The following is a 14,270-nucleotide window of genomic DNA, read 5'->3' on the forward strand; positions in this document are numbered from 1 at the left end:
CTGTATCTTATGGGTAGTTCTTACATTCCCGATGTCCCTCCTGTGCTGTTCTTCTGTTTGCGCATTGTTGGGTTCTGGTTGTTTGACAGTGTGGCTGTTTGAGTGTCTGTGCGTGTGCGTATATATACACATATATATATATATATTTATACGCGCAGCACTAGCAGCCACAGCGAGGGTATGGGAGATGCACAGAGAAATGAAAAAGAGTGCAGCAGCGCACCCCACGCAATGCAGTCGGCAGCTCATGAATCCTATCCTCAGTTCTAGCACTGGCTGCCCTCAAGCGCACACAGTGGGGGGGGAGCGCTGAAAGAGCAGTAACGCCGCTTCATGTGAGTGTGGCATCACACCACCCAAGCGTCCCCCCTTCCGTATGCTACGCTCGTTGACTGCACCCCCTACCCCATATCATCGGCGCAAATCTCTCAGTCGGCGGTGCGGGTGTTTGAGGTAGTCGCCACTATAAATGGACTTCTCTCCTCCTCCTCCACCCTCTACACTTACGACCACACCCACACCTGCTCCCTTCCGCGCACCTTTCGCAACCATCGCAAAGCTCCCACCCGGCAGGGCTGGTCTGGCTTCTCTGATAAACTCTGTATGCATATATATATATATATATATATTCCCTCTTCCACCCTCTCATAGCTTATCCTTGTAGACGCAGACACGTCGCAGAAGAAGAGGGAGACATACAATAATAGTCAACTATGGACCACGGTGACACGGCATTTTACGGAGACGCAGTACTCGATTCGGGTGAGGATGAGGCATCGCACGCTACCCTGAAACTGCTCGGCGACTTCCCTGAGCCCCTCACAGAGCCTCAACGACGCGCCGTTCATCGTCATGTCTCGCAGAAAGTCCGCGAATACGAGGTGGTGCGGCAGCAGGTGGCAATCGTGGAAAAGGGGTATCTGGCCCTGCTGCGCCTGGTCAAACGACTGCGACGCGAAGTCTCAGACCTCTCAACGAACCTTTCTGACAGCCGAAACAAGTCCTATTCCTCGGCTTCTCCGGCCGTTCATACAGCTTCGACCTCGACTGCCTCCGCCACAAAGGAGGGGTCCACAGCCCCGAAGCACCGTGCAGGCGGCATGCTGCTCCGGTCCTCTGCTTTCAGCGCTCTGCAGCGAGTGCTTCAGGCCGCCAAGTCGGAGCAACTTGATGAAAAGGCGGAACAGCTAGCGCGGCAGCGCGAGAAGATTGCGCGAGAGTCCCGCCTTCATCTCGTCCGTCAGGATTTGGAAACGCAGGAGGCACTCCTGGAGCCTTTGCAGCGCAAGTACGCACGCGCCGTCGCGCTGGGTGCGGATGCTGCAGAAAAAGCGACACCCTTGTTGGTGCTGCTAGAGGATATGTGGCGACTTGAGGCGCTGTATCCCTCTCGCTTCTCCATGATTGCCAAAGGAACACTACAGCCTGTCCTCGACGATGGCACACGTGCAGAAGAAGCGAACGACAGGGCGGACGAGGAGGTGGGGGTGGTCGGTACAGAAGGCACAGCAGGTTGCACCACCACGGACTCGGCGGCTGCCGCTCCATTCATGGTGCCTTTCACCCCTGCCCAGTACACACCAGACCTCGAGGACCTGGTGCGTGCCCAGGTGGAGTTGGTGGTCGACGAGTACCTAGCATACCGTACCCGTATGGACCCGATACTTTATGAGCTAGAGCATTCGCAGCAATTGGCCAAGGCAAAGAAAGTCGATGAACTCATGGACACCATCGGCATTGCCGGTGCGGACGCGGGTACAGAGGTGCTACCAATCGGCGGCGCGGCCGCCATACTGGAAAATCCACGCCCTGGCGCGTCGGCCAAGACGACACAGCAGATGATGAACATCTCGTCTGAGGACGAGGATGACGACCAGGCCGAAAGATGCGTAGCGATTGGTGCTGATGACACAGACGCGGACCGCCATGACCGGGAGCAAATACAGACGGCACTGGCAGCTCTCGACGACTTTGAGGACGCTTAAAAAATGACATGCTCGGCGTGTGAGTATTCGTGAGCCCGTTGAGAAGAGCAGCAAACAAATAAACAGAAAAGAATCACAAAATTGCAACAAGGTGTGTGACACAGACTTGGAAGCAGAGTAGCGTCGCTCTTCTATAGGTGAGGGCAAGCGCCCCCCCCCTCCCCCTCCCCCTCCCGAAGAGAGAAGGCTATGATGCAGCAAAGATTTATGCACTCAAGCAGCAGTTTTTATCCCTTTTAATCTCAGTTGCGCGTGAAAAGCCCATGAACCCTCCCGTGCGCGCGCGCGTGTGTGTGTGTGTGTATGTGGTTGCCTGTTCGTGTAGAAGGCACATATGGGCATGTGGCTTTTTTACTTGCATTCGTGAGAAAATTGGGGATCGTGTTAATGCCTGGTCGCACCCTCCCCCCCCCCATCGCTTCCCTTCCCCCAACTTTTCTAGCTTTGTCAAGAGCAATCCTATCCTTGAAGGGTGAAGGGGGCACATCTTTTTTGTTGTTGTTGGATTTTACTCCCTCATCTGCTTACTGTATATTTCTTTTTCTTTTCCGCTGCACCGTCGCGAGGGCTCCTGCCTTTGTCTGGACGGTCATTTATTCTACACGGTGGGGCGTTGATTGGGATCCTACACACATGGGCCTCTGCGCGGCAGTACCGCTTCCCCCCCTCCCCTCTGTTTCCCTAGCCGGTATGCGCGCACGCGTACGCACAACCTCCCCAGCAGCCTACTTGCGCTCTTGCGTTCCAGGAACACAGATACACGCCATTGACTCATCATGATTCCACGCGGTGTGCCGTACGAACACAACCCGCCACGTCGCGAGAATATCGTGACAGTTGCTATGCCTGGTATAACTTCCACTCGCTCTCAGCTCTCCCGCTACACGGGTGGCGATCCGGTGACAGTGCTGTGCAACTGGTCTGATGTGGATCCTGCAAATCCGTTGCACCTCGCGGATGAAGGAAAGAATAGGTTTACAAAAATGTCCTTTGGCCATCGAATTCGTCGTGCTTTGCACTATTGGCGCAGGGTCGTCATGACCTGCAAAAGTAACCAGTCAGACTCGGACGACGACGACGACGACGACGACGACGCTGCAGAGGCGGAGGCGGAGGCGGAGGCGCTATATCCAAGCTCGTCAGATCTTGTGGCTGACACTGGCCGCAACGATACTCCTTCCACCGCCACACGTACGCTGCTGCTCAGAGGTGCTTCCTACCAGCTGCTGCCGACGTCACGGAACACGGCGTCCACAGTCAAGGCGGCAGAGCTCGGCCTGTCAGACCCTCCAGTGCTATACAGCGCAACTTGTCGGATTGCGCCGCGGTTGCTACACGGCGTTCTTCCGTCGCCCGAGGTAGCAGAGGCTCGGCACCGCGGGTGGTACCTAACCCTGAATCCAGTGCACTGGGCCCTCACAGCGAAAGGACTTCTCACATCCTGGTGGTTCAACGAGCAGCCGTACCAATGGTGCTACTCGGAACCGGGGAGAACAAACATCGCAGGTTTGCGAGACCAGGCGGCTTTCAGACGCGAAGTGCGGCGTGCCGTGTGCCATATAAATGCTACCCCGACAGCTGAGGCACATGACGACGAGGCGAAGGTAGAGGGACGGGAGAACGCCTCAGCTGTGGCCAAAAAGAAACATCTAGTTCTGTTTGGTGTCAGTCGTGGTGCCACAACCTGCTTCTACACAGCCATGAAACTCTCAAAAGAGGAAGCCAAGCATGTATCCCTTGTACTCATTGAAGCGCCTTTCGACACTCTGAGGCATGTCATCGACGCATCGTGCTGGATGCCACGGCTCACGCGGTGGTTTGTGCGGTCTTTCAGCGACTGGCGGGGTAAGCATGAGGAGAAGCTCGCCTACGACTTCAACCCCCAAGAGGTTCACTTGCGTTGTCCTGTTGCCTTCGTTGTATCCGTGAAGGACACGCGTGTGCCTATGGAGTGCACGCAAGCGCTTATTGATCGTGTTCGACGAGAGCTCGTTCCACACGTCATTCCCGCAGTGGAAGTTTTGGTGCTGCAACACAGTCGTCATCCCAGTATGGCACTCAGCAACAAGGAGGATCAGGACGCCTACGTAGCGTTCGTGGAGAGGCTTTACGACACTTACTGCTCCCCCTGACCGGCTTCAGAGCGACCTCAAGGAGAAAGAGGGGCAACACTTGGAGTTTTCTTGTCGTAAAATGCTCCCCTCCCTCCCTCCCCCCCCCTCTCCCACCTTTGTTAATCGCTCGCCTGATGATGGGAAGCCAAACCTCCACGTTGAGCATCAGGGGCCCCACTGCCAACCACCTGAAGCAGTTCGGCAGCCCCACCTCCCGCCCTGCCAGCGTTGAACCACGCTTGGTGCTGCCAGAGTAAGGTGCGCCTGGCGACCGTAGGGTCGTTAGCGCGATGTATTGCTTGTGGGGTGTCGGCGCTCGGGTCCTTGGATGGTGGGGTGTCGGAGCGATCCACAACAATACCAACTGCACATCTCACAGATCGCACCGCGGTGACCCCCCTCATTACGGTGGTCGCTGCATGGCGCATTTACAAGGAGTAGCCTGAGCCTTTCTTACAAGTGGGCGGCAATGAGGGCCAGATGACGTGCGTTTGAGTAATGCTAGCGCTCTGGGCAGCCATACAGACGGCAGCAGCGTTATCACAGTCGTGCAGAATTCGCTCTGCCTAACACGAGATGCAGCAGCACTGGTGTCGTACGTGTATGGCGCCGCCTCACATCATGCGACGGGCCTGTGAGTAAGTGGGGATTGAGGGGAGGGTAGAGTGTGGAGGTGAGCATGCGTTCCATAGCAGAGTAGACACAATGAAAACAAACTAAGGTGTTCACACACACACACACAGCGGTTCCCTCCACTGCCTCTCCTCCGCTCGTTTTCGCGGCTCACGGCGTGTGTGTTCTCATGAATGCTTTTTGTCTCGGTGCGACCTTCGACATTACGTGCGCGTACCTGCCGCAGTGTATTGTCGTTGCAAGGACATGGGAGGAGGTCTCACGGAAAGAGAAAGATGCCGCCGCCTTTGCTCTGGAGCCGTTCATCTTGTTTCAGCGGCGGGATATCTGCAGTGATTCTTTGGCATTCGCGAACTTGGGCAGGTGGTGGGTCGACACGCCACGCCCGTTCTCCTCTCCCCCTCCCCCCACTAATCCACCGCCTTCACTCCCTCTATATAAATGTATATATTTATATATTTTGCCATGCTCCCCTCGCCGCATGTTGTCTCGTGACGCGCGGTAAGGACACTTCAAACTAGGAAACACGCAGGAAGAAAGAAGGCGCTATTCACGTGTGTGTGTGTGTGTGTCGCTCATCTTTTCCCCCGTCGTCAGGCTTTCAAGTTTCACATCCAGCGCCAATATCAGTGTTTTTACAAAGAGCGAAGATAGCGAGAGGGATCGTAAGAAGAGGCCTTTTTTAAAAAAAAAAGGCTCAGTTCAATCTAGAGCATCCAGTGCTGGATGCAGTAGAAACTATACAAGAAAAATATGGACGTCAATGATGCACCGCTGTCAGTCCAGATGTCTGCAAACACGACAACGGCGCCGACAAGCACAAGTGCCGCGCGACAGCGACAGAAACTGCCGGCACGCCTATACACGCCTCTATTCTCCCTTCTTAACCCCATCGAAGACTCGACCACAGCGGCGGACTCTGGCGATCTGTCAACGACGACGACGACGACGACTCCACCACACCGGTACGGTGATATCGCCAGCGCCGAAGCTCCGCTGTTAGCGCCCCATGTGCCGTCAAGCTCGTCGCCCTCGTCTCCCGCGGAAGATGAACAGGCGCGTAGCGGTGCTAATGCCCCGTCTTCTTCAGGCTGTTGTGCCGCGATGCGGCGTCTATGGCACGACATCTGTGTCGGGTGTGCCCGTGAGGTGCCACCGGCTGCTGAACCACGTCGCTTTTCGGCACTGGACCGCTCTAATATGGCCCGCTACGAGTCCGTGGACACATACGAAGCTGATAGCATGCTATACAAGGACCACCTGGAGACTCGCAGCCACGAGCCGCGTTGGTTCATGTGGGTCTTCGTGGTAGTGCTTGGCATCGCAACAAGTGCGCTCTTGGTTGGTGTGATGACATGCTTGCATGTGCTTAACAGCGTGCGTTATGAGCTGCTCGGCTTTGGACTGCGTGGATTTACTTTTGAAGACCCTCAGCGGTACCCCAGCGTTGTGGAAGTCTCTTCAGCAAACTCGATGCGTCATAGCAAGCAAGGCAGAGAGGGCACCACCTCCCTCGATGTGTGGGCCATGCTGCGGGGCTACAGTGTAGGCCTCTACGGCATCGCGTCGCCGCGCTGGTATTGGTCTGGATACCTTTTGTGGATCAGCTTTGCCTTTTGCAGCTCCGCGATTGCGAGTGGGATATGCTACCTTGTCCCGCAAAGCGTCGGCGCAGGTATACCAGAGGTGCGCGCCTACCTCAACGGCGTCGCATACCCGACAATGTTCAGCACCCGCGTGCTGGCAGCGAAGATAATCGCCGTTATATTCACTGTAGCCAGCGGTGTGTGTACGGGCCACTATGGTCACTTGATGCTCGCGGGTGCGATGCTGGGGGCACAGATGCTAAAACGTCGACACGGTCTTCGGTGCTACAACGTGAACTTTGTCAACTGCTTCCGCAACCCGCGCGATACCCGCATCATTCTCGTCATTGGTGCGGCAGCTGGTATTGCTGCCGCCTTTAACGTGTCAGTTGCGGGCCTCCTTGTGATCCTCGAACTCCTATCCGCTGTGTTCCCGGTGCGCTTTGCTCTCTACGTTTTTGCAGCGTGTCTGTTATCGACATTGTTCACACAGGTGTGCTGTTCTTACTGGGTGAAATTCAATCCGCGCGACCCGCCGCAGGGGGGGCTGCTGCAGCGTGAGGTGGCGGTGCTGTTCCGCTCCCACCTTCCCTTTGGCGAGAACGCGACGATGAACTTGATTATGTTTCTCCCGGCTTTTGTCATTGGACTCTGCAGCGGCTTCTGTGCCGTGGGTTTTGTACGGTTAAGCTGGGCTGCACTCTACTGCAGGCGGCGTCTAGAGATGTGGCTGCGTACCAAGACGATCCGGTACGTTCTCCCCATCATATTCACGCTGTTCTACGTGAGCCTTCACTATTGGGTCGCTGTGGCGTTCTCAAACCCGCCCGCGTCTGTTGAAACAACGACTACAGATTCTGGGGAAAGTGGTGGAGGTGCCACGCACACGCCGGCGGTGTGTCGCCCCGTGCCGTACACCGTTCACTGCAGTCGCAACGTGACAACCATTGGTTTTTACGGCATGAACGGTTTCCTTTGCCCGGCGGAAAGCTACCGAGACGCCGACACACGTGCATCAGACGACAAGATGCTCGAGCTACCGCAGGAGCAGACACTGCGGGTTATTGATGCGTACGCCTCCTTGGCTTTTTCGTACGCCGACTCCACGCTGCAGACATTGCTCAGTCAGCGAACGGAGGACTTGCTTCCGTGGACCGTGCTCCTTACGTTTTCCCTCGTCTACTTTTTCTCCTCTGCCGTCTACTTCGGCGTCGCTCTGTATGGGGACACCATGCTGCCGTCTCTGGTGTTGGGGGCTTCTATTGGCCGCTGCATGGGAACTGCAGTGCATTCGATCGCGGTCACATTCAGCGCGGAGGCCGCCACGTGGGCAGACCCCGGCGTCTTCGCGCTCCTCGGCGCCGGCAGCTTTGTGAGCGCCACATCCGGCCTTAGTTTTGGTATGGGGGCCATCCTCATCGAGTGCACAGCTGATTTTCGGCACCTACTGCCACTAATGCTTGCGATTGCCGTGGCTCGACGTGTGCTCCTTCAGTGGGGACGGGACTTGCACACGGTCTACCTTGAGACCCGCACCGTCCCTCTGCTTAACGTGGAGCCATACCTGCAGCGGTACAGTCTCTTGGACGCAAGGCACGTCATGTGCTGCCCGGTCGTCTCCCTCACTGTCATCTGCACCCTTGATGACGTGGTGCGCGTACTGCGCACCACAACGCACCACGGTTTTCCAGTTGTCTCCCTCAACGACGGCACTTTCAAAGGGACTGTCACACGGGCACAGCTTGAGCTTGTGCTGTGGCACATGATCATGACCGACGGACGCCCAAACTACTGCTCTTACGACGTCATGCAACGTGTCGAGGACCACGTGTTTCATAACAGATGGGTGGGCGTCGACCCGACGCAACACTTACAGCGAGCACGACGGCATACTGGCCAAGTTTCGCTGTATCCATACGTCGACACGTCCGCCTTCAGGGTGCTTGACACGACTGCGCTGCCACAGACCTACGAGATGTTCACGACACTGGGGCTGCGGCACCTTGTCGTGGTCAATCGCAGCAACTACGCTGTCGGTATGATTACACGCAAAGATCTCGTCGGTGATCATCTGTCAGCCGTGCTGGAGTCCCTCGACTCGCAGACAAACGACGGTCGCGCGCCGTTATCGGCGATGCTCGCAGCTGCCTTATCCTGCCTGCGAAAACCTTTACATCCGACCCCTGCTCAAGTGGCAGAGGTGGTGCGGCATTCATCGACGCAAAGCACAACCCGCCAATCACCACAGCAGTGGCGACGCGAGAACCAAGATTGGGCAACGGCACTCTCGACCCCCGCCTCTCCTGATCTCCCTCCCCGCAAGGTAAGCTTTGCTCAAGTCGCTCGAAGAGTTTCACTCCTGCGAGTGTCAAGCCCGACGCTGTCATTTACACGCGAGCCGCCTTGACCCCCTCCCCCCTCTCCCCCCACCCTCTATCACCCCCAGGTCGTTTTTAAAAAACGAAAAGGGAGCTCGGCGATCAACTCGACGCCTGTGTTTATATCGCATTTTTTTTTGGTGGGGGATGGGGTACCGCCAATTCACGTATATATATATATATATAATATCGTTTTTCCCCGCATCCGCGTTTCTCCCAGTGAAACCCCAAACCGCACCCCTTTGCATTCCCATTCCTCTCGTGCATTTCATGCATGGGCCCCCCCTCTTCTCCTGTGGACCCCAAAACAGCGGAGTTCTCGCGCACAATAATCTCCTTTCCCTGAACTGCCTTGAATTCACCGTTCAACAACTAAGGGAGACCGCAGTGACCGCGATGGTCGATTCTTTCAAGCCTCCCCCCCCTGTCCCTAGCTATAGCCCTCCACCTCTCGCCACCATTACACTCACTTACCCGCTTCTCTTTTCTTTTCTCTCTCTCCCCCCCCTCCATCGCTGTGTGTCCCCTTGGGGTCATCCTACTCTGTTTCATCGGTGATGCATTCGCTTCTTTGGGTAGTGTACGTCTTTTCTCTCCTTTCCTCACACCCCACGACAATCAACACATCACCGCAGCTCTCCGATCCCTCGCCTCTCCTCCGCCCTCCTCCCCTCTCGCCCGCTCGCTCGCTATTATAGGTCTCCCCCTGTGGTGGTGGTGGTGGCTTATTTTTCCCCCTTTAATCTATAAAATGTCCCGTGCGTCGAGCAAAATGTGCGGCGGTTTGGCCGCCAGGACGGTGGTCGACCACGGCTACTACCTGAAGCCCATGACTGGTAATCCTTATCTGTGCACCCAGCACGACGGCGTCTCCACAGGCTACCTCCAGGGCTTCTTCCCGAAGGATGTGAACTGGTTGTACCGCTTCCGCTACAACCTCCTCCCAGCGGGTATGTCAGGCGGATTTTTTTCGCGTAACCCGTACGGCCGCTACGTGCACTGGCTAGAGGTAAGCACGATTGAAAAGATGCGGCTGCAGATGTTGTCCTTGGAGTCTGTGCCGTGCTCGGTTGTGACGGTCATTGTGGTGCTCTTCACCATGTGGCACTCGTACCGCCTCACCTTCCTGCACCCCGACATCACCCTCTACAACTTAGGCCTGTGGTCGACCAAGCCGTGGTTGCAGCAACAGCGCTTTAACAAGAAGAAGGAACTCGACGAGGAGGTGTACCGCTGGGTATGCCGTGCGCCCGAGCTGATGATGGATGATCCGATCCGCGACATGTACAAGCTTGGTATCACCGCCAACGACACGGTTAGCGCAATGGCCGAGGCTCAGGGGGTGAAGAATGATCTGACCATGTCCCAGGCCGAGTACTCGTCATCCTCGCCGGATATTCAACGCGTCATTGCCACCGCCCGCAAGGATGTCAAGCACAGCTCACAGACCAGTACCGCGATGAACGCCATGGTTGGTGTATAAGGCCGCCTCACTTTGGTTTCATGGGGAGGTCCAGCGATCCGCTCCTCAATGAAAGCAGACAGCCCCCCCCCCCCACCTCCGCCAGAGTCAAACCGCGTTGGTGGTACCAGGGTAAGGCAGGGTTGCGACCCAAAGGCCCTCAGTGCGTTGGAGCGGTCCGCGACAATGATAACGCTGCAAGTGTCTGCACCATGCTCACAGCTCCAGCATTACCCGTACGTATAGCACCTGATCTACACTGCTCACCTATGCGGGGGTGGGGGGTGGGGGGTGGGGGGGGGGGGCGAGTCATCCCGAGAAGTGTACAGGGATGGCGATGTGCATATCAGAAATCTGGGGTAGGAGACGTTTTTGTGTGACGTGTGTGTGTGTGTGTGATGTTGAGTGCAGAGGCCGTGCTGAGATGCCTGAGTCTGCATCACTCTGGAGCAGGGCTATTGCTGCTTTGCACCACACGTTTGGATAACTCTGATGGGCCGTTGTAGAGCGTGGACGCGCAACTTGGATGACAACGCTACGTAGCGAAAATGGGCACACGGAATACACCCCCCCCTCCCCCCTCCAAAAAAAAAGACATTTGGTGAAGTTCGTAGTATTTTCCCCCTCCTTTTTTTCTTTTTAGAGATTCATGCATTTGTAGTGTTGTGTTTGTTTCCGATCATTGACCTTTCATGGGAAACCGCGTTCCTCGTGTCAATACTCTCATTCTTTGGCGTGAGGGCGTTCTGCGTGTGTGTGTGTGTGTGTGTGTGTAGCATGGTGGGCTTGGCGCATGTAGGTATCCTCGTAACCCATTGTTTTCCGTATGTAGTAGGAGCGATGCATGCATGCCCCCCTCTCTCCCCTTTCTTTTTTTTTACGTGAATACGTATAGTACCTCTGGATTTCACCCATTCGGTATTACATTTCTATTTCGGGAAAAACACATGAAAAAAAAATGGGGCTCAATGGAAGTGCGCGTGTTTTGGGGCGGCGCGAGTCGAGCCGCGCATGTGCGTCGGTCAGAGAGGACAAGATAACGCCTAACGGATCGATCGCCTCCTTAGCCCCAGCTTATGGTAGTCGGGCGTGAAAAAAACGATACAGAAGGTGTGTGTTTTTCGTTCCCGGGTCCATGGAAAACGAGAAAGCTGAATGGGGGGGGGTCATTTCACAGGAGCGACCGACCACCAGTCTCCCACCAGCATCCCTCACCCTCTTCCCTCGCTGGCTTAGCTGTAGCCACCCCGTGTACACGCCGGCGGAGGCTACCGTGCGCACATGTTGTGTCACCGCGCCGCTCCCGCCATGGCTGTGTCCATTGTTCGCTAAAAGTCATTCGCTCTTTGCCGGGTTGACGCAGCCTACCTATTCCTCTTTCCTCCTTCGGCTCCCACTACTGCATCACACAACGCACGCAGGCCCCCACTAGCCCCCTGTGTCTTTTTTTTCTGGTGACTTCCACACCCCTTCGCTATTTATGAAGGGGTGTCCTGAGAGGCCCCCTTACAATGTCCACTGAGTCACAGCGTGTCGTGTACGGCGCGACGTTTGACATTCCATACGCCATCGGCAGCGTATCGGTTCCACTTCACAGCCATGGTGGGCCATCGTCATCTCCACGGGCAGAAGCGCAGACAGTGAGCAGGACCGGCACGTCAACGACTCCCCCAAGCCGCCGTGGTGTAGGTTCTGGCAATATTAGCTCCGTGCGTCGATGTACGCACCACCGGTACTGCTACATCCGCGATGGCGGTGCGCTCTCACAGGACGCCTTCTACCGGTGGTTAGCACTGCAGCGGCAGGAGCACCTGAACGGCACCAATGCAGGTACGACGAGCGGCCTTACGAATGAAGTCTCCGAGCACACATCGTCCGCTGCAACGGGTTGCGCATCCAGCAATGCTTCCTCCTCGGCATTTCCCCCTACGCCGAGTAGTCCCTCGCTTTTTTATGCCTCCGTGAAGTGTGTGGTATTTGTGCTGCCGAACAGCTTCCCTCATCCCCGCCGTGTGGTGCGCCATCCGCCCTTCATGATCCAAGACGACACCTGGGCAGAGCACCTTGTGGAGGCACAAATTTATTTTTGGCCCCATCTCAAGATTCCACCTGTCACGGTCGTGCATCAGGCATTGCTTGAGCGTCGTCTTGTGCCGGCGACTCCGTCTCCTTCCAGCAGCGCCCTCTCATCTGACGCGCCAACCGAAGAAATACGCGAAGTGTGGGTGCCGCAGCTGTTAGCGAGCACATATGGCAAACCAAAGTTGCCCTCCGTAGCGACAAGCGTGAAGGTGTGTGTGCCAGCACATCATGGACCTCCGCCTGCTTCAGAGAACGGCAAAGCTGCCAGCCTGGCGGTGGTCGTGGCTGAGAAAGTGGATACCCTTCATTTGTATCATCCCTCTCTCGATGTGGTGCGCCACATCCGCGCGGTGCTCGCCATGTCGCAGCTTCCCGTACTGGAGGCGGTGCGCGATGCCTTTGAAGCGACGTACTTGGCATCTCCCTCCACGAATTCAAACAGCAGCCGTCACAACGCACGCTCTCCTACACACACCGCCGCGGAGGGGAAGACAAGGCCTGAAATGGATGCGCCGCTCACGACCCCGTTTGGGTATTCCTGGTCGCTGCCGTTTGAAGAAATGATCGCCGAGTACGCTGAGCAACGCGCATCGACGTCGGTGGCGGTGCTCCAAACCGTACTGGAGAAGCTGAAGCGTGAACGGGAGGAGGTGGAGAGGGCGTGCGAGCGGTCTATGGAGCAGATCTCGGAACTCGCCACCGCTACTCTCCCCACCCAATTGCAGCGAGTACATAGCCGGTGTATAAAGTTGTACAAAAAAGAGTAGGAGAGAGCTCCATGGTGGGCTGTACACACTTACACTTTGCCCTCATCTGTCTGCCTCCCTCCCTCCCTCCCTCCCTCCCCCGCTGGGGTGCAATTCACTGACAGGGAAGTACTCCGTAAATAAACATACGAATATTTGGCACGGCGATCCCTTATTTATGTTTTGTCTCCACCACCACCACCCCTCTTGTACGGGTAAACACCCGGGATGAAAGCCACGTTGGTGATCATACCACCGGAGAGGAGTAGGTGCATGATTAGCATGAGGACGAAGCCCGTATGCCGTCGAGCGTATCCGATTTCCCACTCATTCTCTACCCCACCCCCACTCTCCACACTTTTCTGTCATCCATGCGAAACTGCCAGCCCCCCTCCCCTCTCCTCCCCCTCCCCCAGTCGCACAAAAAAGGGCATAGAAAATAAAATGCGCTAGGGAGCAGCAGCATCACGTGATGGGCAAATCGCCATAGAGGAGGAGCAGCGCTCGTCATGGAAGACGAGGGGTTTTGAAACAGATGGCCACTGATGGCACACTCTTGTGTTCTTTTACATGACGACGCTTTTCTCCCCCCCGACCTCTGCCTGTACTACCCCTCACCTCTCCCTCGCTCCCCCACCCCCTTCTCATTCTCGCGCCTGGCCCTCTCTCCCCTCCCGACCGACACACTATATTCACGTACGCATTCTCCCTCTCCCACACATGCATTTATGTGGATGCAGGATTCTCAAAAGCTCGGTTCGCCACTCCTTCGCGCACACACTCTTTCTCGAGCCTTACTTCGCCTAGTATCCTTTACGTTTGTGTGTGTGTGTGTGTAGGCGTGTTGCTCCCCTCCCCCACACGTCCAAACATCAAAACTCGATCCCCTGTTAAACATAAACCACAAAAGACACGTACCCTTCTACCCCTGTCTAAACCGATAACCAAACAGGCGCAGGTGGGGGAAGGAAGAAGGGGGGGGTATAAAGAATACAGCGTCCACGCACCAGCAGGACTTCACTCTTGTCTAGGGATCGTAGACAGAACTGAAACGACAAAAAAAAAAACGAGCACCCCCAATAAAACACCAACGGTTGACACCCCCCCAAAAAAAACGAAAGGTGCGAGTGTTCCTCGGTGCATTAGCACACTCCATTTTTTCGATTTTTTGTTGTTGTGACAGAGTCCTCTGCATAGTGTGTGTGACTTCCCCTTGCCTTCCATTCCCCTCACACCTTTCTCTCTTTGTTTTCATTTTCGTGTGGGTTTCATTTTTCATTTTTC

At 56.0% G+C, this 14,270-nt stretch overlaps 5 protein-coding genes across 5 annotated transcripts; all 5 read left to right on the forward strand.

Moving 5' to 3' along the window:
- Positions 1-713: 713 nt before the first annotated feature.
- Positions 714-1,985, forward strand: JKF63_02117 (uncharacterized protein; the record flags this gene model as incomplete). Its single annotated transcript, XM_067898159.1, has 1 exon — positions 714-1,985. One exon carries the CDS (start codon positions 714-716, stop codon positions 1,983-1,985), a length of 1,272 nt encoding a protein of 423 aa, XP_067754316.1.
- Positions 1,986-2,761: 776 nt separating this feature from the next.
- JKF63_02118 (uncharacterized protein) lies at positions 2,762-4,117 on the forward strand (the record flags this gene model as incomplete). Its single annotated transcript, XM_067898160.1, has 1 exon — positions 2,762-4,117. The coding sequence occupies one exon, from the start codon at positions 2,762-2,764 to the stop codon at positions 4,115-4,117; it is 1,356 nt and encodes a 451-aa protein (XP_067754317.1).
- A 1,368-nt stretch (positions 4,118-5,485) lies between these two features.
- Positions 5,486-8,725, forward strand: JKF63_02119 (uncharacterized protein; the record flags this gene model as incomplete). The annotated part of the gene is made up of 1 exon (XM_067898161.1): positions 5,486-8,725. One exon carries the CDS (start codon positions 5,486-5,488, stop codon positions 8,723-8,725), a length of 3,240 nt encoding a protein of 1,079 aa, XP_067754318.1.
- A 722-nt stretch (positions 8,726-9,447) lies between these two features.
- JKF63_02120 (uncharacterized protein) lies at positions 9,448-10,179 on the forward strand (the record flags this gene model as incomplete). Its single annotated transcript, XM_067898162.1, has 1 exon — positions 9,448-10,179. One exon carries the CDS (start codon positions 9,448-9,450, stop codon positions 10,177-10,179), a length of 732 nt encoding a protein of 243 aa, XP_067754319.1.
- A 1,490-nt stretch (positions 10,180-11,669) lies between these two features.
- On the forward strand, positions 11,670-13,007 carry JKF63_02121 (uncharacterized protein; the record flags this gene model as incomplete). Its single annotated transcript, XM_067898163.1, has 1 exon — positions 11,670-13,007. The coding sequence occupies one exon, from the start codon at positions 11,670-11,672 to the stop codon at positions 13,005-13,007; it is 1,338 nt and encodes a 445-aa protein (XP_067754320.1).
- Positions 13,008-14,270: the final 1,263 nt, after the last annotated feature.

This window comes from Porcisia hertigi, chromosome 33 (assembly GCF_017918235.1).
Source record: "Porcisia hertigi strain C119 chromosome 33, whole genome shotgun sequence".
Taxonomy (NCBI): Eukaryota; Euglenozoa; class Kinetoplastea; order Trypanosomatida; family Trypanosomatidae; genus Porcisia; species Porcisia hertigi.